A 25,544-nucleotide genomic window follows, 5' to 3' on the forward strand; every position below is an offset into this window, starting at 1 on the left:
AACAGTATTTATCACCCTCAACTGTGTACCTTATACAAGTAAGAAGAGTGCCATGGATACCAACTGTCTTTCTAGTACTTAAGTCTTCTGTAAAAGTTTAGAAAGTAAGTGCCAAGAAAAGTAAGGTGAAAATTTCAATGGAAATACGAACAGAATTCAAGATTAACATTTCATAATCTTTTAGTTTCTTCTTTCTCCATGATAAGTACTATGACTTTTAAGGATGAAGGGGTTGTCTGGTACACAGGTTATTCTTGTCATGAGCAGAAATAAAGATTCCATGCTTTGATTAATAAGGAAGGCTTGTTCTTTTAGCACTGTAACCATATGGAAATGGAGTTGTTTACTTTTGATCAATCATATCTGGGTGGGAGGTTTGATAAGGTGTGTTTCAAAGTCCTGAGCTTATGTTGAAGTGTTCAGTTAACAATGATAAGAATTTGGCAAATGAATTGATTCTGAAAGGAAGAAATAAGTGGACTGTGGTCTATTAAGACTCTTTCTTTGTCCTGTTTTGTTTTTGACATTTTTCCCTTTGGCAAATTGCCCCTTTCTTGTATTTATTCTACACAAACATGCCTGCTGTCATTATCCTCAGATCCTAGCCACATGTACAACCCAATAATTGATGGAAAGGCCAGAACCCTGGGAGAAAGGTGGGTGGGGATAGAAACAGGTCTGTTACTGATTTAATTAGCTGTGCCAGACCTCAGAAATAAATTATTCTAGAGTTATATAGATCTTTTTCTGCCAGAACGTTTTTCCTGTAGTATTTTCTGAAAATTTTACTTTTTGAGAACCTTTTAGATGGTATCAGAATAATTATAATTTACTGTATAGGTGATGTCTGAAGCTAAGCAGTCAGACTTACACTGAGCTATGTTTTAGTCCATAATCTTGATCATTCTATTTCTAGGACTTCTAGTTTATTTTAATGGTGATTTTTTAAATCTATATAAGTTTGAATAGCATATTTTAGTAGATACTTTTTGGCAGTGTAAAAACATTAAAAAGCCACTGCCTTTACTTTGGACAGTAGAGTTAAGAACTAAATTTAGAGTCCAGGTGTCTTAACAGTGCCTCATTTTCAAAAAGAGATAGTCTTCTTGAGGGAAGGGTGTAGAAAGATAAAATATTTATTATGTTAGCCATCAGTCATCCAATATGAATTTAAAAGGAGAAAGTCAGACTGAAGGGAAATTGAAGGTAAGCCTTAGTAGAGTGATTGTGCAACATCTGAAAACAATGAGAGTAGTGTGCTGTGGACACCTGGGACTATATTCCATAGGTCCTTCAGCATTATGTTTTATTACACATGATAGACTTGATTAGAATGTAATCCTGAAATTTGAAGTGTTAGCATTTCGGATTTCTTATCTAACATGGAATAGACTTAAGCATAGATAATGGGACCAACAACATAATAAGCTTTGAACATAATTTTCTTTGTTTCATTTTATAGAATTTTTTGGGAAAACTTACTGTGTAGCATGCCCCACCATACACATTCTCCTGATGACCTGGTTGTGGTACCTCTAGTTACTGAGTCTTTCTGGAACAGTGCTGTTCCTTTGGCTTACTTCTCACTGCCGTTCTCTCCTACTTTCCACCCCTTCTGCAACCCTGGGTTTCAACTTTCTCTGCTCTACTAAGTCAGTTGCAACATGTCCATTCTCTTTCCAGCTTCCAAAATGTTGTTAAAGTTTCTCTTCAGTTAATATCTCCTGTTGTATTCTCATTATTCTTGTGGGTTGATCCCTTTTAAAATTCTTTACTGTATTTTGGTTAAATTTTGAAAAAGGGCCGAGATGAATATTTGTTCTATCTGCCAGGTTTAATGAGAAGGGAAATTATTCTGTTCTGTTCAGTCGCTCAGTCGTGTCCGACTCTTTGCGACCCTGTGGACTGTAGCCTATCAGGCTTCTCCGTCCATGGGATTCTCCAGGCAAGAATACTGGAGTGGGTTACCATTTCCTTCTCCAGGGGATCTTCCCGACCCAGGGATAGAACCCGGGTCTCCCGCATTGGAGGCAGACGCTTTAACCTCTGAGCCACCAGGGAAGCTATAACAGGCTATAAATATATGTTAGCTTTTCATAAGTGTTAGTGTTTGCTGTTTCTTATATTTTTAGCGTTGAAAGTTATGTAAAAAATTAGGTCTCTAATCTGTAAGAAGTTTACCCACCAGTTAAAGAAATAAGATAGGAAATATTCAGATATGATGAGGCAACATATAATTAGGTGAGAAAATGAGTGGTATGGACTATTTAGGTGGTATGAAGCCTGAACTATGTGGTACAAAATCAGATATAATCAGTCTTGTTGATTTGTTACTTTTGATTTGGTTTCACTTATTTGTTTTTTTAACTTGTGATTACAACAAAAACTATTCCCATTTCTCTTTTTAGTATGGGAATGTTTGTTTCAATCTTACAATCACATTTCCCCCTTCATTGTTTTTTCCTACTGGACCCCTGATTCAGTTTGCTTTCTCCTGTGTTACAGGATAGGAAAGCCTCAGCACAGGTGGTGATGATAATGGGTCTAATGGTGATAATTTCATGCTTGTCAGTGTTTGGTTAGGAATGAAAAATAGACATATCCTGACATATCTGACTAATGAGACTTGAGGGAAAAAACCTGTTTGGGATATGGAACTTCTGGAAAAAACTTTTCTACTGTATAAAGATGTACACGGGAGGAAGCAGTTCTGCTGGTCTTATGTCTCCCTGCTGTATATGTAACCATAGCCAGGAGGGGATAAGTATGAGAATGAAAAATCTCTGTTGAAGGTAATAAAGCAGACAGAACTTGGGTGCTTGACAACCTTGTAAGCTTCTGAACTAAACTACTCTTGAATTTATCATCCCTCTTTTAGGGTGCTGTTTATGTGAGGTAATAAACATCTTTATTAATAAAGCCATTTCTTTAAACTTTGAGGTTTCTGTTATTTGCAACCAAAAACATCCTAATTGCATCAAGTTATAGCACAACTTGACTCACTGGAAAAGAGTCTGATGCTGGGAGGGACTGGGGGTGGGAGGAGAAGGGGATGACAGAGAATGAGATGGCTGGATGGCATCACTGACTCGATGGACATGAGTTTGAGTGAACTCCGGGAGTTGGAGATGGACAGGGAGGCTTGGCGTGCTGTGTGATTCATGGGGTCGCAAAGAGTTGGACATGACTGAGCAACTGAACTGAACTGATAGCACAACTTTAACTTATCTATCTAGCATCACTGTGCAAACAGACAATACAAAAAAATGACATTTTGTAAAAACAGTGCATTTTAGAAATGTTTGTCAGTGGTCCCAACTTAACTAATTTTTTAGGGGATTATTTCTTGTAATTTTGCCCCTGCTGCTGCTGCTGCTGCTAAGTCGCTTCAGTTGTGTCTGACTCTGTGCGACCCCATAGACGGCAGCCCACCAGGATCCCCTGTCCTTGGGGTTCTCCAGGCAAGAACACTGGAGTGGGTTGCCATTTCCTTCTTCATGCATGAAACTGAAAAGTGAAAGTGAAGTCCCTCAGTCATGTCCAACTCTTGGAGACCCCATGGACTGCAGCCTACCAGGCTCCTCCATCATGGGATTTTCTAGGCAAGAGTACTGGAGTGGCTTGCCATTTTCTTCTCCGAATTTTGCCCCTAACACACATTAAATCATTTAAAGCTTTTTCTCCTCTGCAGGTATTTGGAATGACAGCCTTTAATAATGTAACCTAATTTAGGTTTAACATTGTGTATCCCAGGGACGGCAGAGCCTGGTTGGCTGCCGTCTACGGGGTCGCACAGAGTTGGACACAACTGAAGCGACTTAGCAGCAGCAGCAACAGCAGCAGCAGCAAACATAGAGTCTGAGCTGTTTTCTTTTTTTTAGAATTTTGTTGTGAGACATAAGGTTTCATCTATTCAGTCTTCATCTAAGATACTAATCTCTTCTACAACTTACTTGACACGTGAGCAAATAATAATAGTAAACGCAGTAGCTGTTGTGTTTATCTGTTGAATGCTGTATAAAGTTTTTGTATTTATCATATTTAATCTCACAACATCCTGATAGGTTAGTCTTCTTATTGTCTTCCTTTTTTAGGTGGGGAAGCAGACTTGGAGTGGTTAAATTACTTTCTTGAAATCACCATGCTGCTAAATATCTTCTAATATTGTGCCTGAAATATAGCATGATTTAAGTTTGTTCTCACTCTTTTTTGGTTTTTGTTTTCCTCTTAGTATTGTCTATTGTGGACTGTTCTATTTTTATGCTCATTTTCCAGTGAAGAAGGAAAATGGAAAAAATAGAATTGAATACTCTGGCTTTCCTACATTTATTAGCAGTATCCACTCCGTTTGCTCACTTTTCAAACTTTGTTTTTTTGTTCAAATCCCAACTTAGTTATATCCTGTGGAACACTATCTGGTTGACTCCATCCTGGGTCAGATACAAGTACACCATCGCCACACAGCTCTGTGCAGTAGACCTTCAGGTTCACCACCATTTTAACCATTCATGGGGAACCTGCAGATGCCCATGATTGATCTCTAGAGAGTTGTAAAGGTAACATTAAAATCTTTCTCATAGGGTTATTCTGAGGATTGAGATATTATATAAAGAATCCCTGAATGCAAAGTTGATACTTGGAAATGAGTTACTTAACAAGTAAGTTATTGTTTTCGGGTACTCAACATTGGTGGTGTCAGTTAATTGTTTATAATCGTTAGGAGAGTCACTACATTCCTGAGATCCTTTGTGTTTGTTGTGAGTTTTACATTTTTCATATATGGTAGACACAGTAAGGTGAATTACTTTTAACCTCACTGTAGGGTGGATATTATTTATCTTCATTATTCATTACATGAGTAATCCTAATTTTATGCTATGCTCATTGGACTATCTGTTAATATTATGTAGCTTTACTTTTTGAGTCTTTGATTTTTTTTCTTTTTTATTGAGTTTAATAAATAATTTATTTGAATTGAATACTTAAACTTTTCCTCATCTACAGTACTCTCATCCTACCTGGTTAATCCTCCATAAAGCCATCATCTTCCCTATAAGGGGTTCTGATCATTCAGATTGTTGAGATATCCTCTGATATCCGGCAAAAGAAGCTTTCATCTACTTTCTCTGCTTCTTTCTCCTCACTCTTCCCATCATACATTATACCACAAACACATTGATCTTACATCAGTCCTTTGGATACTGCATATAATTTTATAGCTCCATAGTGTTCCTGGGTCTTTTTCTCTCCAACTGAAGCATCTTTTTTTCCTACTGTGCCTGTAAATTTAATAAACCTTTTACGTTTCAGCATATGGTTTAAAGTGCTTTTATACCCTAAACTCCTAAATCCTGAACATTCTCTGTGTTATATCATCATAAAATTTCCCAAACCTATAGTAAATAACTTTGGCTTCCCTGGTCGCTCAGATGGTAAAGAATCCTTCTTCAGCGTGGGAGACCTGGGTTCGATCCCTGGGTTGGGAAGATCCCCTGGAGGAGGAAACGGCTACCCACTTCAGTATTCTTACCTGGAGAATCCCCATGGACAGAGGAGCTTAGCAGGCTACAATCCACGGGGTTGCAAAGGGTCAGATATGACTGAGTGACTGAGCACGTAGTGAAAACATTATATAATTTTGGAAAATCATTTTTAATAATTATGATTAGCTTTTATGTTTTTATACTCTATGCAGTATGAGGCAGATTGTTATCATTGTTTTTCAATTTGGAATCAAAATATTCTGGAAGATGAAATGACATAAAATGTGAGCCTGCAAATATATAAAGTTGTTTAAGTAAATGATGAGGCGTTCTAGAGAGAACTCTTAGCCCGGGTACTACTCTTAGAATATTTGTTCTCCTTGCCCAGCAGGCAAAGTGAAACTGAGAGACCTGGTGTCACTGCCAAAGAGCACAAAGGGATTAATGTGGGGAAGGCTGAAAACACCTGTGCAGAGGCCTTCATGACATGGTGGTGTGGGTTCATAATCAGGGTTATCCAAAATGATAAACTAGAAGAGAGGGTAAAAGGAGACAAGGTGTTCACCAGGATGAGAATGGTGGACACGGCTTTTTCTCATCAGGATAAGAATGTGCTTTGGTCTCTTTTGGGAAAGTCTAGGGGAAAGGCTTTCTGTGAATGTTGGATTCTCTGCTTGTGCCTATTCCACGGGTATACCATGAGGCCATAAGACACATGAAGAACAACATGAATGCATGTGGTGAGACAAAACATCTTCCTGAAATGACTGAAAAACAGTATCTGATTTTTTTCTGTAGTTGTTTTTCATCTTTCTTGGTCCAGTTTATTCATAGCAATTAAAGGTATTCATTAGAAGTTGTAGTATCCAGCAGAGGAAAAGAGCAGAATCTGAATCACACTGGGGATGTCATTCTGAGTTCCACCCACCTTGAAATATTGGGGCAAAGCTTAATGGCCTGGAAGCCACAGTAAGAGCAAATGGTACTGAGACAAATCCTTCTGCCCACTCTGTGAAAAGTGTATATCAGATCAGATCAGATTAGTCCGACTCTTTGTGACCCCATGAATCACAGCACGCCAGGCCTCCCTGTCCATCACCAGCTCCCGGAATTCACTCAAACTCATGTCCATCGAGTCGGTGATGCCATCCAGCCATCTCATTCTCTGTCGTCCCCGTCTCCTCCTGCCCCCAACCCCTCCCAGCATCAGAGTCTTTTCCACTGAGTCAACTCGTCACATGAGGTGGCCAAAGTATTGGAGTTTCAGCTTTAGCATCAGTCCTTCCAATGAACACCCAGGATTTGGATCTCCTTGCAGTCCATGGGACTCTCAAGAGTCTTCTCCAGCACCACAGTTCAAAAGCATCAATTCTTCGGCGATCAGCTTTCTTCACAGACCAAATCTCACATCCATACATGACCACAGGAAAAACCATAGCCTTGACTAGATGGACCTTTGTTGGCAGATTAGTATTAAGTAATAGTCAAGGCTATGGTTTTTCCCGTGGTCGTGTATGGATGTGAGAGTTAGACTGTGAAGAAAGCTGAGTGCTGAAGAATTGATGCTTTTGAACTGTGGTGCTGGAGAAGACTCTTGAGAGTCCCTTGGACTGCACGGAAATCCAACCAGTCCATTCTAAAAGAGATCAATCCTGGGTGTTCATTGGAAGGACTTATGCTAAAGCTGAAACTCCAATACTTTGGCCACCTCATGCGACGAGTTGACTCACTGGAAAAGAGTCTGATGCTAGGAGGGGTTGGGGGTAGGAGGAGACGGGGACGACAGAGAATGAGATGGTTGGATGGCATCACCGACTCGATGGACATGAGTTTGACTGAACTCTGGGAGTTGGTGATGGACAGGGAGGCCTGGTGTGCTGTGGTTCATGGGGTTGCGAAGAGTTGGACACGACAGAGCGACTGAACTGAACTGAATAAATTTTAAAGTGACTTGTTTTCAGATATGTATTTTTGGCTTCCATTCCCTTCTTTTTATTAATATAACACTATCTAAAAGAGCGTTTATATTGAATCTGCTGGCATCATTCAGTTTTTGTTAGTAGTGAAAGTAGTAAAGTTTAAATTTATTTGATTGGGTAGTGGTTTTAAGTTTATGTTTGGCAAATATATTTTCAATATAGTCTAGTTACTTTTACACTTAGTGGCTATTGTTTAGTTCTTAGATGATGAAAAAAAATCAGGAATTATCTAGAGTTTTTTTTTTTTTATGCATTGTGAACAATAAAGAATGTAAAAATACCCTGGAAAAAATTTTAGTGCTCTACTTTTATAATCTATTAGGCCTTCTATATATATATGGGTCATTTTCATGTTTATGTGCTTTCAGAATATTTCTAGGTTGATTTTGTGTGTGTGTGTGAGTGGTATATCAAAAATATGTTTAATGTCATTATTCACATCTACTGACATCTTAATTATTTGAATTTTTTTTATTTCAACCAAAAATAATATACTTGACATTGTTTATATTTTGTGCAAATACTGTCATGATGTTACCACATTACGCTATGGTTCTTGTCAAAAAAAAAATTTTCCATTATGCTCATTAAGTTTCTTAGGTGAAACTCTGAAAATATATAAAATGTTCATTCTCATTTTTACATACTTTCTAGTCTGTGATATCAATGTTCCTTTTTCTCAAATGAGATTTTAGTTTTCAGTAGTTGACTCTGTCAATAACAGACATTTCAAAATCTTCATGTATAGTAAGAATATCTGATGAATGCTGTTAATCTTTTCATTTTTAACATTCTTTTACATTCTCAATCTTTATTTTTTTCACCTCCAAGGAGTATGCATTATAGACAAAATACATACTCTTTTTCAGTAAAAGAAAGTAAATAGTATCTAGTGGTTTTTATTTGTTTTACTGTTTGCCAGAATTTTGTGTGTAATGTTTTTGAAAATTTCCTACCTGTATGGTCTTTGGACAGTTAATTTCCACTACCAAGTCAGTAACTTTTTTAGCTGGCATGTTTTAGTTTGGGTGTGTGAGTGGGGATTTTTGTGGTAAACTGGGAATAATCACTTAGTGATTAAAAAAAATTCAATACCTTTCCTTTTCTTTCGTACAGTATCAGAGGTGCAGAATATGGGACAAGTTGCATGAAGAGCATATCAATGCAGGACGTACAGTTCAGGTAAGGCTATTGTATTGTTTCAGGTAAATCAATATGAAAAGGACAGTCATAAGGAAATTTTGCTAAAATAAATACCCTTGTAGCTGAGTCCTTTTATTGTATTTGTAACTATTTCCTTAAAGATGCATTTTTAGCAGGAATTATTGAATCAGATGTCAGTCATATTTTTAAGGTTTTGATTAATACTACCAAAATTTTCTCCAGAAATGATATGTTAACGTACACTTTCACTATGAATCCATTTTACAACATTAATACTACTCATTCCTCAAATTTTTGCTAATTAGTAGGTTAAAATAATGCTGCTTTGTTGTTTTAATCTGGACTTTTTCTTTCATTGCTTTGAAAGGTGAAACTTTTTATATGTACCTTGGATAGTAAATTTTTTTTTAATGAATTGTCTGTTCATGTCCCTTGCATATATTATGTTGTTGTTTTCTGTCGGAGTTCCTTATAATTTTAAGATAATTGAACTTCTTTTTATAAGACTGATGCAGTAATATAGTGTTGCAAATATTATTTGCCAGTTATTGGCTTTTTGATAAATGTTAATTATTTTAAATTAATTTTTGAAATTAATATATGTACATAGGTAAAAGCCAAGTAAAAAGACATAGCACCTACCCTTCTACATCTCCAGGTCCTTCTTTTAAGAAACTACTTTTAATCCTTTTGGCCGTGTTCCCTGGTACTTAGCTCTTTATTCCTAAATACCATGTGTAGTGCAGTGCAGTGCACGTCGCTCAGTCATGTCCGACTCTCTGCGACCCCATGGACTATACAGCCCATGGGATTCTCCAGGCCAGGATACTGGAGTGGGTAGCCTTTCCTTTCTCCAGGGGATCTTCCCAACCCAGGAACTGAACCCAGGTCTCCTACATTGCAGGCGGATTCTTTACCAGCTGAGCCACCAGGGAAGCCCATGTGTCGACTTATTTCTTAATCAGGTTTAGACATAGTCTCTTCACTTCTTGCTATATGAAGTGCAGATCTAACTTTCCACCCTATTCTCCTATTTCCTTCCCCAATAATTGTATTATTATAATTTTGTTTAAATGAGTGATTAATATCTCATTGTTTTAATTATAAAGACATTGTTTCTTGCTAAGCCAAATAGTGATAAACAGTACAGACTTTTGCTTTGTTTTCTTTAAAATGCTGGTTTTACCCTAATGACTTTTAGAATGTGTTTAGTGTTTATTTTTAATTGATATATAATTGATATACAGTGTTATATAAGTTATAGGTATGTAACATTGTTATTCACAATTTTTAGAAGTTATATTCCATTTATAGTTATTATAAAATATTGGCTATATTCCCTGTATTGTACAAGGATATATTTATCCTGTAGCTTATCTATTTTCTATGTAATCGTTTGTATCTCTTAGTTGCCGACCCCTATCTTGCCCCACCTCCTTTCTCTGTCCTTAATGGTAATCATCAATTTGTTCTCTATATCTGTGAGTCTGCTTAGGTCTTCTGAACATTTTTTACTTGGGTTTTTTGGTGTTTTTGCTGTTGAGTTATACGAGTCGTTTATATATTTTGGGTATAAACCCTTTATTGGTCACATCATTAGCACACATTTTCTCCCATCTAGTAGGTTGTCTTTTTGTTTTGCCAATGGTTTCTTTTGCTGTCCTAAAGCTTTAAGTTTGATTAGGTCCCATTTGTTTATTTTTGCTTCTGTTTCCTTTTCTTTAGGAGACAGATCCAAAAGAAATATTGCTAAGATTTATGTCAGAGTGTTCTGCCTGTATTTTTTCCTAGAAGCTTTATCATTTCTGGTCTTACATTTAGGTCTTTAATTCATTTTGAGTTTATTTTTGTATGTGGTTTTAGAGAATTTTCTACTTGCATTTTTTTACATGTAACTGTCTTGGCACTTGGCACTACTTATTGAAGAGACTGCTTTTTTCCATTGTATATTCTATCCTCTTTTGTTGTAGATTTATTGACCATGAGCAGGTGGATTTATTTCTCAGCTCTCTATTCTGTCCCACTTACCTATGTGTCTGTTTTTGTGCCAGTACCATATTGTTTTGATTACTGTAACTTTGTAGTGTAGTGAGAAGTCAGGGAGCATGATTCCTCCAGCTCGGTTCTTTCTCAAGATTGTTTTGGCCATTCAGGATCTTTTTTGTTTCCATACAAATTTTAAAATTATTTGTTTTAGTACTGTAAAAAATGCCCTTGGCATATTGGTAGGGTTTGCATTGAATCTAGATTGCTTTGGGGAGTATGGTCATTTTAAGAATATTAACTCTTCCAATCCATGTACATGGTATATCTTTCTGTCTGTTTGTGTCATCTTCATTTCTTTCATTAGTGTTTTATAGTTTTCCAGGTACAGGTCTTTTACCTCCTTAGGTAGATTTATTCCTAGATATTTTATTCTTTTTGATGCAGTGGTGAATGGATTATTTACTTAATTTCTCTTTCTGATTACTTGGTTGTTAGTATATAGAAATGCAACAGATTTCTGTATATTAATTTTGCATCCTGCAAATTTACCGAATTCATTGAACTCTAGTAGTGTGCTGGTGGTATGTTTAGGATTTTCTAAGTATCACGTCACCTGCAAACAGTGACAGTTTTACTTCTTTCTTTTCAGTTTGTATTCCTTTTATTTCATTTTCTCATCTGATTGCTGTGGCTGGGACTTCCAATACTATGTTGAATAAAAGTGCTAAGAGTGGACATTCTTATCTTCTTCCTGACCTTAGAGGAAATACTTTTCCTTATTCTGAAAGAGATGGGAATACCAGACCACCTGACCTGCCTCTTGAGAAACCTGTATGCAGGTCAGGAAGCAACAGTTAGAACTGGACATGGAACAACAGACTGGTTCCAAATAGGAAAAGGAGTACGTCAAGGTTGTATATTGTCACCCTGCTTATTTAACTTATATGCAGAGTACATCATGAGGAACGCTGGGCTGGAAGAAGCACAAGCTGAAATCAAGATTGCTGGGAGAAATATCAATCACCTCAGATATGCAGATGACACTACCCTTATGGCAGAAAGTGAAGAGGAACTCAAAAGCCTCTTGATGAAAGTGAAAGAGGAGAGTGAAAAGGTTGTCTTGAAGCTCAACATTCAGAAAACTAAGATCATGGCATCTGGTCCCATCATTTCATGGGAAATAGATGGGGAAACAGTGGAAACAGTGTCAGACTTTATTTTTTTGGGTTCCAAAATCACTGCGGATGCTGATTTCAGCCATGAAATTAAAAGACGCTTACTCCTTGGAAGGAAAGTTATGACCAACCTGGATAGCATATTAAAAAGCAGAGACATTACTTTGCCAACCAAGGTCCGTCTAGTCAAGGCTATGGTTTTTCCAGTGGTCATGTATGGATGTGAGAGTTGGACTATGAAGAAGGCTGATCACCAAAGAATTGATGCTTTTGAACTGTGGTGCTGGAGAAGACTCTTGAGAGTCCCATAGACTGCAATGAGATCCAACTAGTCCATTCTGGAGGAGATCAATCCTGGGTGTTCATTGGAAGGACTGATGCTAAAGCTGAAACTCCAATACTTTGGCCACCTCATGTGACGAGTTGACTCACTGGAAAAGAGTCTGATGCTAGGAGGGGTTGGGGGCAGGAGGAGACGGGGACGACAGAGAATGAGATGGCTGGATGGCATCACCGACTCGATGGACATGAGTTTGAGTGAACTCCAGGAGCTGGTGATGGACAGGGAGGCCTGGCGTGCTGTGATTCATGGGGTCTCAAAGAGTCGGACACGAACTGAACTAATCGTGATGTTAACTGTCCTTTTGCTTCTTTTGGAGTTAATAATCTTTTCATTTAAAAAAATTTCCTGTTTTTTTGTATATTTTTAGTTAATTTAAAAAAATGCTCCACATCTCTGCTACAATGCTGTCAATATTTTTCATATGCTCAAATATGTCATTTCAATTCTCTATCCTAAAGACTCTCTCCTGAAACCCTTCTCTGCCATTTCCAGTCTGAACTCATTTTCTAGGTTTGTTGCACAGCTGTTGTTCTAGGACTTCCCTCAGTTGTTCCTGTGTTAGGTTCCTGTTTTTTCTGGATATCACATCTTCCTCACTTTTGGCTTACTCCATTGTTCTGTTGGAATATATCTTTCAATAGCTCTCAAATAAGGGTACCTTTGAGGTAAGATTTTAATTTATTATGTGTCTGATAAATACCTTTATTCTCCCCTCACATGTGATTGCTAATTTCAGTAGGTGTAGAATTCTCTTTCAATTTTGAAGGCTTTCTAATTTAGTGTTGCTCTTAAGAAGTAAATATCATCTAGTTTCCCATTCTTTATATAGGACCAAGTTTTTTTTCCTCTTTGGGAAACTTTTGATCTGTTTACCCTGGTGTTGTGAAATTTGATAATGTAATGTGCTTTGTGTTGGACCCTTTCAATTTAAAAACTCATGATTTTAGTTCTGAATCATGAATGAATGAATTCATGAGTGAATTTTTCTTTCCTTTTCATAAAATATATTTTTAAAAAATTATTTACTTATTTTTGGTTGCACTAGGTCTTCATTGCTGCTCTAGGACTTTCTATAGTTATAGTAAGCAGGGGCTACTCTAGTTGCACTGTGTTGGTTTCTCATTGCAGTGGCTTCTCTTGTTTTGGAGCTTGGGCTTTAGGGCATGCAGGCTTCAGTTGTTGCAGCTTGTGGGCTCTAGAGTGCAGGTTCAGTATTTGTGGCGCATGGGCTTAGTTGTCTCACAGCATGTGTGATCTTCCTGGATCAGGGGTTAAACCTGTGTTCCCTGCATTGACAGATGGATTCTTAACCACTGGGCCACCGAGGAAGCCCCTGGGAATTTTTCTTACTTATTGATTATTTATTCCTCTGTGTTTTCTCCTGTCCTCTCTTTTTAAAATATGCTTTTACCGCAAGGGTCAGCAAACTATAGCTCACAGGCCAGATCTTGCCTGCTGTGGGCCCCATTTGTTTATGTACTATCTTTGGCTGCTTTCATACTACCAATGAATTGAATGGTTGCATCAAGAGACCATATGGCCGGCAAAGCCTAAACTATTTACTGTCCAGTCCTTTACAGAAAAAGTTTGCTGATCTCTATTTAGTTGAATGGAAGACTCTTGGATTGCTTTTCTAATTTTCTATTCTCTTTTCTGAGAGATTTCCACAGCTTTATTTTCAATTCTTTCTGCTGAATTCTTTGTTTCTACTATTATGACATTTATTTCCCAAGAACTTTTTCTTATTATTTTTTATAGCATTTTACCTTTGGACATAATAATTCTTTCTGCTTTTCTGAGACACTGAAGAGCTGATTGCTTGTCTCCTGGTGGACTTCACTTAAATATTCTTTGATAGGCTGGCATTTTCCTTGGAGCAACCTGCAAGTATCAGTGTTTGGAGGTTGTTGTGGTTTCGTTTTATGAAGAAGAATCCTTGTTTTCCTCCTAGGGTAAGTAGGCACTTATTTCCTAATTCCAGAATCAGTGTAGGTGAATTCTGCTGTGCTTCCATTGTTCAGTCATGTGAGCCCTGCCCCCTCTCTTTTTTAGCCCTATGCAAAATGTTTCTGAATTTGAAGTCTCACCAAAAAAGGCATCTTCAGTCCTCTTACATTTCCAAAAAGGTTACTATGGCTGCAGTATAGTTAGTAGATTGGGATAGAATAGAATCAGTGCAAGACATTATTTAGGAGTGGTTACAGAAATGGTGAAGGTATAGAAAAAAAGATTGATTTGAGACTTAGGTAGAAATTTGACTTGCCTCTCTTATATATGTATTTTATCAGTATTTCTTGCTGCCTAGATTATAGCCCTAATATCAGTAACTATGTCTCCACTAATTGTGCATCTCAGAGTGCCAGCTGCTCAGCAAGATTCAGAGTTTATGGAATGGTACCGTGCATGTTAATGTCAATGAGATTATTATGACTTTCGTTTCTTACCATCTTCACTGTTTAACATGTCATTAAAAATCACTTATGACTTTCTTGAGACAGTGGTAGGGTCAAAGTGTTTGTTTACTGATTTTTCAAATTATATATATATTTACATTATTGATCTCCATCTGGCATAGAAGTTTTATGTCTACCATTAAAATAATGAGATTGAAACTGTTTTTAGATGTAGGTATTGCCTTAGTTTTATTCGTATATGCCTTGAATTTTTGTATAGGCTTGTTCTTTGCTAGTTTGTGTAAAACATTTTTAGATAAACAATTTCATGAACAGTTACTGTGAATTTTCAAGATTTACCATTATTAGATTTGTACAGTAAGAACTATCTTTTTACTTTTGTTACAATGTCTTTGTTGGAAAGGAGCTCTTAATTTAAATGTGTCAGTCTTTATTTATCAGTCTTTTCTCTTGTGGTTCATGCTTTTGTTATCTTGTTCAGGGAATGTTCTGTGTCCTAAGGTCAAGAAGATATTTCCCTATATTTTCTATTGAATATTTTAAATATTTTGCTTTTAACATTTAAGTTGTTAATCCACCTGGTATGAGGTAGATATAAGTAAAATATTATCCCATTTGGAAAACCAGTTGTCTTTCATTATTAACAGATTTCTGCAGTGTTACTTACATACTGCAGTTCCATATATGCATGAGTCTGTCTCTGGTCTTTCTCTTCTATTTGTCTATTTCTCCATCAAGGTTCACACTATGTTAAGACAGCCTTGTTATAAGGCTTGATATCTAGTAGGACAATACCGTTACCTTATTTTTCCTTCCCAGGAGTGTATTGGCTATACTTGGCCGTTTGGTAATCCATATAAAATTTGGAAACTGCTTTTCAAAGTTTATACACAATCTTTTGGAAATATGGGAATCACAATAGATTTGTTCGTCTATTTAGAGAAAATTGACATATTTACAATGTCCAGTTTTCCTACCTATGAATATATGATATTCTTGCACTTGTTTATAACTTCATTATATTTGTATCTTTATAGTTTTATGCATAAGATTGTGATAGATTGTACAATCTACCAAGAATTCTACCAAGGTTTTTTATCATCCTTCTTGGGGTGGCTCAGAGGTTAAAGCGTCTGCCTCCAATGCGGGAGACCCGGGTTCAATCCCTGGGTCGAGAAGATCCCCTGGAGAAGGAAACGGTAACCCACTCCAGTATTCTTGCCTGGAGAATCCCGTGGACTGAGAAGCCTGGTAGGCTACAGTCCACGGGGTCGCAAAGAGTCGGACACGACTGAGCGACAGAACAGAACAGAACATGGTCTTTTACAGTATGACCTTGTTACTCCCCACCAAGAGGTGGAGTCTCATTCCCCTCCCTTTGAATCCGAGCTGAGGCAGAAGTAATGCCACTAGACTTCTGAGGCTAGATTAGAAAAAGCCAAATAGCTCCCAGTGGTTCTCTAAGGATGCTTGCACTGGAGGAAATTAGCCATATGTGAAACATCCAAATATCTGAAGACCTCCATGCAGGAGATATACACAGCCACAACTGAGCTCTTAGGAATTTCCAGCCTTAAGTGCTAGCCACATGAGTGAGCCATCTTGGACATCAGTGCAGTTGAGCCTTCAAATGAATACAACTTCAGCCAATGCCTGACTCAATTACATGAGTGACCCCAAGGAAGATCTCTTCAGCTGATTTCTTCAGTGTCTGGTCTGCAAAATCATTAGCAAAATTAAGTGGTGGTTTTAGGCCTTTAAGTTTTGGAGGAATTTGTTATGCAGCAACAGATGACTGGAATACAGGACTTACACTTAATTTTGTCTATTTCAATCTACTTCATTAATTTGTTCTTAAATACTTTATTGTTTTAGGGTGTGTCTTTGTGTCTGAGGGAGGTGTAAAACGTCCTTCTTTCAAATTATGTTTTCTAACTTTTGGGGTTTATATACAGAAATAGTTAATTTTCATATATAGATCTTATGGCCAATTATATTAAATAATAATTTAAAGCTTTAGGAAAAGAAGTATCATAAGTCAGTATGTGACTAATTGTCAAATATATTCAGGAGACCAGTAAGCAATAGAATGCCAGCTATTTGGATGATGGATAAGGGCAGTAGTATTCTCATTTTTCGGATTAAATAAGGCTGAGGAACAGAGAAACTGGTGTTTGTCAAAGCACAAGACTGTCATAAGTTGAAGGACAGGGGTCCAATCTGGAATTATTTTTAATATTAACTCAGTTGGATAGACTAATCCAGGAATATTCTCAGGAATACTGCACTTAATACCTAGATAGTAGGTCTTCATTAGATATTTGTTGAGTAAATGAATGGTGGCCCTTTTCTCCTTTGGTTTTTATTCCTTTTGGTGGTTCATGTAATATATTTTAAGCTATATGTAATCTTTTTGGTGCCTTTTGATATTGAAATATGTGTGAAATCATTACTATTAATACCTTAGTGTAATAGTTAGGTAATACAAGCAAGGGATAGTCCAGATTTATTTTAATTAAATAGTTATGGCTCTGGGGTCCTTAATAATAAATTGTATGACATCTAGAATGTGTTTACTGTAAGTTGTTTAAATGTTTCCCAGTGCACTTGTGCTTTATGTTTGTAAAGAAATCAGATTAATTATTATGATACCAAATGTTTTCTGCTGTGTACAATTTGCTCTCAAAATTACATGTTGTAAAAACACATTAGAAATCCTTAAATCAATATTTAACAAAGGCAAATATATGCATAGCCTCTCTTGTTTTAATTATTAAATACATAATTAGCCATTTTTCAGAATTTTAATTAACTCAGAATAATTACTTTTTACACTTATCAGTATAGATAAGTATACATTTAAATATATCTTTTAATCTATAGACAGAAATTTCAGGATATTTCTGGAAGAAGGGAAAAAGCCATAACTAGTTACTAAATTTAGATGCAGAACTAGAGAGAGAGAGATGTCACCTTCACTTTACTGAAAATTTGGCCATAGTTTGCAGTTTACTACTACTTGCTTACTGCAAAATGTTTTAATTACTGAGTTGGTATACTTTTTTAAAAAACTTATTTCCTTGATTATAGTATCGTTTATCAAACTTGATAGTTCTGCATATTTTCAGAACTTGGCATAATATTATTTATTAATTATATTTTCAGGAGATTATTGGGAGAACCTGATTATTAGGAGAACAGAAACACTTTAACATTTACTTTGTCCTGGAGAAGGAAATGGCAACCCACTCCAGTGTTCTTGCCTGGAGCATCCCAGGAACAGCAGAGCTTGGTGGGCTGCCGTCTATGGGGTCGCACAGAGTCGGACACGACTGAAGTGACTTAGCAGCAGCAGCAGATACTATTCCAGGGTTTCCCTGGTGGCTGAGCAGTAAAGAATCCGCCTGTAATGCAGGAGACGCGGGTTTGATCCCTAGGTTAGAAAGATCCCTTGGAGAAGGAAATAGCAACTCACTCCAGTATTCTTGCCTGGGAAATCCCATGGACAGAGGAGCCTGGTGGGCTACAGTCCATGTGATTACAAGACATGACTTAGCCACTAAACCACCACCACAGATACTGTTCAAGCCACTAGAGATACAGCTGTGAGCAAAACAGAAGAAAATTCTTTTCTCATTGAACTTATATGTTGGGGGTAGGAATGAAGATAACAGACATATTTTTAAAATAAATATTTAGATGATTATAAGTACCTTGAAGTAAAAGCAAAAGCCGGTTAAAAGGAACAAAGAATTGCTGGAGATGATGAGTGTTCTTTTGTATAAAGGATGGTTGTGGAAGGTTTCTAATGACATTTGAGCTGAGACCTGAGGGAAGTAAAGGCGTAAGGGAAACCCAGTGTGAAGACTCTGAGGTGAGAGGATGTGTGGCATATTCAGGGAGTAATAAGGAGGTTAGTGTGGTTGATGTGAGCCCAAGAGATGAGGTCAGAGAGATCAGCTGTCTCTAATTAGGGAAGGCCTTGCAGGATGTGGTAACTTAAAGTTGGATAGAAAACCTTTGGAAGGTTCTGAGCATATGATAATGTGGTATGATTTAAAAGATTACCTTGACTGTTATGAAAAGGATAGATTCTAAGGGAGCAAGGATTGAAGCAAGAATACCAGATAGGTGGCTAATATAATAATCAGGGTACTATGGGTCTACTTTTTAGAAAAATGCAGAAACACCCATGTACAGACAATTTGTGTAGAATGTCAGAGGCCTGGTATGTTAATTTTTACATACTTTCTGTAGCCCTGGGAAATGGTTCTGTACTTAAAAGCTTGCGAAATACGGAACTATCCTGACAACAAATTTAACATTGAAATACCATTTTGAGAAGTTACACACACTTCAAATATACAAAAATGTAGAAAAGGAAATAATGAAAATATAACATTTATGTACTCATCACTTAACTTTGTCAACTCTTAACATTTTGCCCCAATTTCTTCCCATTTTTTTGGAAAGAAAAATTTAGAAATACCACTGAAGTCAGTTGTGTACCCTTCCTTGATTCCATTTACTTTGTTCCTGTCTGCATCTGAAGGAAATCTTTTCCCTTGTTTTAAGTATTTGCCATTTTTCTGCATATAACTGTATATAAATACCTGGAGAAGGAAATGGCAACCCACTCCAGTATTCTTGCCTGGAAAAATCCCATGGACAGAGGAGCCTGGAGGGCTGCAGTCCATGGGGTTGCAGAGAGTTGGACACAACTGAGCACTTGTCAGCAGCATATATAAATAATATGTGATATTGTTTTGCATCTTTGTTTCTGCTTTTTTCCCAAACAGCTTTCTTGAGGTGTAATTGACATTTGATAAAGTATACAATTAGATAAGTTTTGATATATATACACACCATGAGACCATCACCACAATCAAGATACTGTGAGCCCTTCACCGCAGTCCAGATGACGAAAATATATCCATTGCTCCCAAAAGTTTCCTTATACCCGCCTTGTAACCCTCCTTCTGACTTCCTCCTCCTCCATCCTCCCACATGCACATACACTCCTACTACCCGAGCAACCACTGACCTGCTTTCTGTCACTATGCATTAGTTTGAATTTTCTAGAATGTTCTATAAATAGAAGCATATAGTATATACTTCTTTTTTGTCTGACTTCTTTCACTTTCACTTTGCATGTATATTTTGAAGTTCATCCATGTTGTATTGTGTATCAGTACTTCACCACTTTTGTTTTTATTTTCAATTATATATCTTTATTAACAAAAGATAAATAAAATACAAAATAGACACTAATATCGGATTTTATGTTGAACCAACCTATGTTAAGGTAGGAATATGAAAACATAAAATTTGACATTCTTAAAGTAGGTAAGAATTAGATCTGTTTGTATCACTGTTTTAATTTCATAGTGGTCTGAATTTAGATTCAATGTATATCCACAGTACTTGACAGTTTGATTGAGTTACTTTCCCATCAGCAGTATTTCTGAGATATTCACTTAATGCAATATTCTAATGGGTTTTGGTAGTTTGGAAAAGCCAGTGAACTGTTCAAAGTCAATGTACTCGTGTCAGGGGTTTTAAACAGGCTGTTTTCATTGATCCCATTCTGTCAGTATTATCTTCACAATGTTATTAGAAGAAGCTAAAAAATCATGTCATTCTCAGTTACTAATAGCCCTACAGGCTATACTTGTAATATTTTGAAGAAACCTTCAATTTCAGGTTTCACTTTTTGCAAATTTTACCAAGATACACCTGCTGGCTATAAAGATTAGGTACAACAGATACTCTACGATCTTTAAAAAATCTAATATTCATGATTGTTATATAAAGGCAGTCACAATTAAAATAGCAATTAGTATCACAAACCATATCCTCTGTGATAAAGGAGAGGATTTCAGTGTCTGAATACCCCTGTCTAGAATTGTAAAAGACCTAAAACTGATAAGTCAACACTGACTCAAGTGTGGAAAACATTTTTTTTTCCCCATTCAAAGACTAACACATTTAGTTCTGAGTATAAGATACAAGGAAATGTTTTGAAAATCAAAATTTTATAACCAAGTGGAAAACAGAATTGTTACTACACAGATTGACTTCAGGAATAAAGTTATTCACGTGTTCTACAGATTTCCTTCCAGTAACCCAAAGCTCAAGATAGGTTATCAGCTTCAGATTAGAAAAATCTGGGAAGGCAAAAAGAAATGATTATCAAATAACTACAGTTATAGTTCAGTTCAATTCAGTCGCTCAGTCGTGTCCGACTCTCCGCGACCCCATGAATCACAGCACGCCAGGCCTCCCTGTCCATCACCAACTCCCGGAGTTCACTCAAACTCATGTCCATCGAGTCGGTGATGCCATCCAGCCATCTCATTCTCTGTCATCCCCTTCTCCTCCCACCCCCAACCTTTGCCAGCATCAGAGTCTTTTCCAGTGAGTCAACTCGTTGCATGAGGTGGTTACTACTAATTTAAAAAAAATGAAGTCCTTGTTTCAAGAAGGAGTAACTAATTGCCTTCACAATGAGTGCTAACACTAGATAAAGGGCCATAAAAACTGAGGAAATAAAGTTTGAAACAATAAATAAATGTTGAGAAGATATTTGTGGTAGGTGGAGAACTAAGACCTTTTCCCACATCACTAATATAAAATCTCAAATAAAATCTTAATCTGCACTTAATGTACCACTTTATTTCTTCTTCTTTGTTCTTCACTGTGTAAAGGAAAGAATTTACTATGAGACTTCTGGATGCTTTATTAAAGTCAGGCAGTCTCTTTGCTTCCTGACTTTAACGAGAATAGATATTAATTTTTTCATCGATAATCAACAGCAAGAATCTAAAAGAATGTATCAGCAGAGTCTATCTTGGGTCACTGTCAGTGACGAGTGACTACTGTCCAAGGAAGGAGGCCATGGGGTCATCTGGCCTCTGACGTTTCATTCTGTAGGCCTCCATTTCCTCTTCAGTGGGTTCCCGAGTTTCATATATGCTGTTGTAAGGTTGCTTCCTCTCATCGATCTGCATGATCTCCTTGACGTGAAGAAGACGGGCCTCCTCTGCATTCAGTGCCTTTTTCAACTTTTCATGTTTCTTTTCTTCATCATCACTCTCTGAACTGCTCTTTTGATGCTTCCTCTTCTTCTTTTTCTCCTCTTTTAGTTTTTCCTGATGCACCTCCATGAGGATTTGATGTTTTTTTCACAGATTCTTCCCCAGTTGCATCATTTATAATAAATTCCTCTGAATTAGCAATCTCATTCCCAGCTTCTGCAGTACAATAGGAATACTTGAAAAAAGAGTAACAGCATTTGTATCCCCATCGGCCTTCTTTCCAGTAAGATCCCCAGATATGTATATAATTGTTGATCGTCACATCTTCCTTGTACTTGGAACAGGCGACAGCTGCTTTGATGACTGTCCAGTGTCTTGAGTATTACTCATAGTCTTCAGTCTGAGCTAAAAGCAATTTGGCTGGAGGAACTTCCAAGTGTTCTTGACTGCCGTACTTTTCCAGGATGCTTTCTTTCTGCTGTTCTTTGAAGTCTTCTTTCTTGACTTTGAAGGACTCATACAATAGTTCTAGTTTTGTAGGATCTGCTTGTAGATGCACTTCACACCCCTTGTCATAGGCTTCCCAAGCAAACAGTTGTGTCTGAGCCATTGAAATGGTATCACCTGTGTATCTAATGAAGTTACCCCTGCATAGCTGACCTCATCTGGATTCTTTCCTGCATTCACATAGGGATTCTCTCTCATTGCTGCAGTTTTGGGATCATAGTAAGCAGAATTTGGATCTAAATTCCACAAATATTTTGTAATATATTCTCGAATCCTGAGATTCCAACAGTAATTCATTTCTTAGAGTCAAAATTCTGTCCAGGCATGTCAATATCATCTGCATATTTATCTTCATCCTCATCTTCACTGTTATGATCATTTTCCATCTGAGAATTCATTTGTTCTTCTCCCCACTGATGTTTTAGAGAATTAGCCTGTTCCACTAATTTTCCTGAGGCTAATTCATGGAGATTTTGGGTTTTCGGTGTTCACTTTGCGAGGTCAACTTTGGCATCAGTTCAGTTCAGTTCAGTCACTCAGTTGTGTCTGACTCTTTGTGACCCCATGAACTGCTGCACGCCAGGCCTCCTTGTCCATCACCAACTCCCATGGAATCTACCCAAATCCATGTCCATTTGAGTCAATGATGCCATCCAACCATCTTATCCTCTGTCGTCCCCTTCTCCTCCTGCCCTCAATCTTTCCCAGCATCAGGGTCTTTTCAAAAGTCAGCTCTTCACATCAGGTGGCCAAAATATTGGAGTTTCAGCTTCAGCATCAGTCCTTCCAATGAATACCCAGGATTGATCGCCTTTAGTATGGACTGGTTGGATCTCCTTGCAGTCCAGGGACTCTCAAGAGTCTTCTCCAACATCATAGTTCAAAATCATCAATTCTTCAGTGCTCAGCTTTCTTTATAGTCCAACTCTGACATCCATACATGACTACTGGAAAAACCATAGCCTTGACTAGATGGACCTTTGTTGGCAAAGTAATGTCTCTGTTTTTGAATATGCTGTCTAGGTTGGTCATAACTTTCCTTCCAAGGAGTAAGCGTCTTTTCATTTCATGGCTGCAGTCACCATCTGCAGTGTTTTTGGAGCCCCTCAGAATAAACTCTTCTACAATTTTCATATGTTCTTCTGGATTGTAGCCATTTCACCGATCCCTCTTCCCGTCGTAGTCAAACATCACCTGAGGCTGGACATGTTCATCTGGAGCTATATTAATCTCCATAAATTTTGCTGCAACTCATTTAGGTCTCTCAAAACAGTCTTTCTTTTTGTGTGTCATGGCTCCACAGTTTTCACATGCTCCTTTTTGGTATTTAGTAGTTATGGAATTCTCTTTTACACCCCTCTTGTACCATTCTCCAGATGAGCCTATACCGCTTTTTTCTCTGGCTGTGGTCTCTGGTGCTTTAAAGTAGGCATTTTTGTTGGATCAGCATACCATGGCACTGAAGAAATACACTGAGGTATGTGAGGATTGATGTCTTTTCCTTTTTCATCAACTTCTGCAGGGGCATTGCCCAGTTTTTGCTGTTCTTGTAGATCCTTCTTCTTTCTCCAGTCCTCTCTAGTCATCTTCTTTGGTTTCTCCAGACTCATTTCTTTGGGCCCCGACAAGGGGGCCACAGTGGCTGCATCCACAGCTGCAGCTGACATGGTTATCTGGCCTCCTGGTCCCAACGCTGCTGACCCTAGGACAGTTCGACACGAATAAACTTCACCACTTTTTATTGTTGAGTAGATACTGTATTGTATGGATCTACCACAGTCTGTTTATCTATCCATCTATTGATGGACATTTGGGTATTTCTAGTTTTTGGCTACTACAAATAAGTCTACTATGAATGTTTGAATATATGACTTGTATGTACAAAGAATTTCATTTCTCTTGGATAAATACTTATGAATAGAATGACTGGGTCATATTCTTTACCTTTTTAAGAACCACCAAGTTGTTTTCCAAAATAATTGTAGCATTTTAAACTCCTACCAATTCCTTCATATGCTTGCCAACACTTGATATAGTTAACCTTTTTAATTTTATCCACTTTTTATAGGTCTGTAGTGGAATCTCATTGTCATTTTGATTTCATTTGACTAATGATGTTTACATTGTAAATTTCTTAAGTAGTAGAATCTTACTTGAAGATAAACTATAGAGGGAGGGAGGAAGATGGCAGAGGAATAGGATGGGGAGACCACTTTCTCCCCCACAAATTCATCAAAAGAACATTTGAACGCTGAGTAAATTCCACAAAACAACTTCTGAATGCTGGCATAGGACATCAGGCACCCAGAAAAGCAGCCCATTGTCTTCTAGAGGAAGTAGGAAATAATATAAAAGATAAAAAGAGAGACAAAAGAGGTAGGGACAGAGATCTGTTCCAGGAAGGGAGGCTTAAAAAAGAAGTTTCCAAACACCAGGAAACACTTACTGGTGAGTCTGTGGCAAGCCTTGGAACCTCAGAGGGCAACATAACTGGGAGGAAAAATAATCAAAACCCGCAGATTATGTGCCCAACGGTAACTCCCAGTGGAGAAGCAGTGCAGACGCCCACATCCACCACTAGCAAGCGGGGGCTGGGCAGGGAGGTGTGGGCTGCATTGCTTAGAGTAAGGACCAGGCCTGAATGCCCTGAGGGCAATCTGAGGGAGCTAACTTCAGATAGCAAAGCAGACTGTGGGACAGCTACCCCGGGAAAAGGCGAAAAGCCTTAACCTAAGATACTGCCAGACCCGCTCACAGAACAAAGGACTGTATAGAGCTAGCCGGCAGCGGACGGCTCATCCCCCACTGTGACAGGCAGGGGAGGGCAGCCAGAGCTGGAAGGGAGCATTTGCGGCCCCAGAGAGGCATCCGATACCAAACTGCAAACAGGCTTCGTTGCCAACCAAGACTTCTTGGGTTTCTGGCTGGTCGACATCCTCCTGAGAAGGTGCGCCAGTTGTACACCCAGAAAACTGAGTGGCAGGGACCGGGGAGGCAATAAGTCACACCGACCGCGCTTGCCAAACTCCTGGTCACCTGAGCTGCTCGGACCGGGGAAAGGCAGAAAACTCAGGCCCAACCATGTCTGTGTGTTTGTGGAGTACCTGAGAACCTGAACCTGAGCAGTTTAGACCTGGGATGTGCATGCATCCCAGGGCCCGCCTCAGACAGTTTCCAGCAGAGCAACCTAGAGCCTAAGCAGTATAAACAGGGAAAGCACACACGCCGTGAATGGGACAAACCCAACGTGGCCGAGACACTGTGAGCATTCCCCACAGATGCCAGGGTTATTTGTTTGCAGGGTTCCTCCCTCCCCACAGCACGACTGAACAAGTGAACCTTAAAAAGTGTCCACCACTGCCCCCTAGTGTCAGGATGGAAATTAGACACTGAAGAGACCAGCAAACAGAAGAAGCTAAAACAGGGAACCGCCTTGGAAGTGACAGATGTAGAAGT

At 38.0% G+C, this 25,544-nt stretch overlaps 1 protein-coding gene and 1 pseudogene across 3 annotated transcripts in view; one reads left to right on the forward strand and one right to left on the reverse strand.

The window, feature by feature from the left end:
- STX17 (syntaxin 17) overlaps nucleotides 1-25,544 on the forward strand; it is a 68,609-nt gene that overhangs the window by 12,378 nt on the left and 30,687 nt on the right. For all 3 annotated transcript variants that reach the window (XM_055427147.2, XM_055427148.2, XM_055427146.2), the window contains exon 3: nucleotides 8,579-8,644. In XM_055427147.2, the coding sequence (XP_055283122.1) occupies nucleotides 8,579-8,644 (66 nt within the window). The remainder of the gene's footprint in view (nucleotides 1-8,578; nucleotides 8,645-25,544) is intronic.
- On the reverse strand, nucleotides 21,420-23,788 carry LOC129556866 (pre-mRNA-splicing factor SLU7-like; annotated as a pseudogene).

The sequence above is a fragment of the Moschus berezovskii genome, chromosome 7, assembly GCF_049115385.1.
Source record: "Moschus berezovskii isolate FMDL1 chromosome 7, NW_MosBer_1.0, whole genome shotgun sequence".
NCBI lineage: Eukaryota > Metazoa > Chordata > Mammalia > Artiodactyla > Moschidae > Moschus > Moschus berezovskii.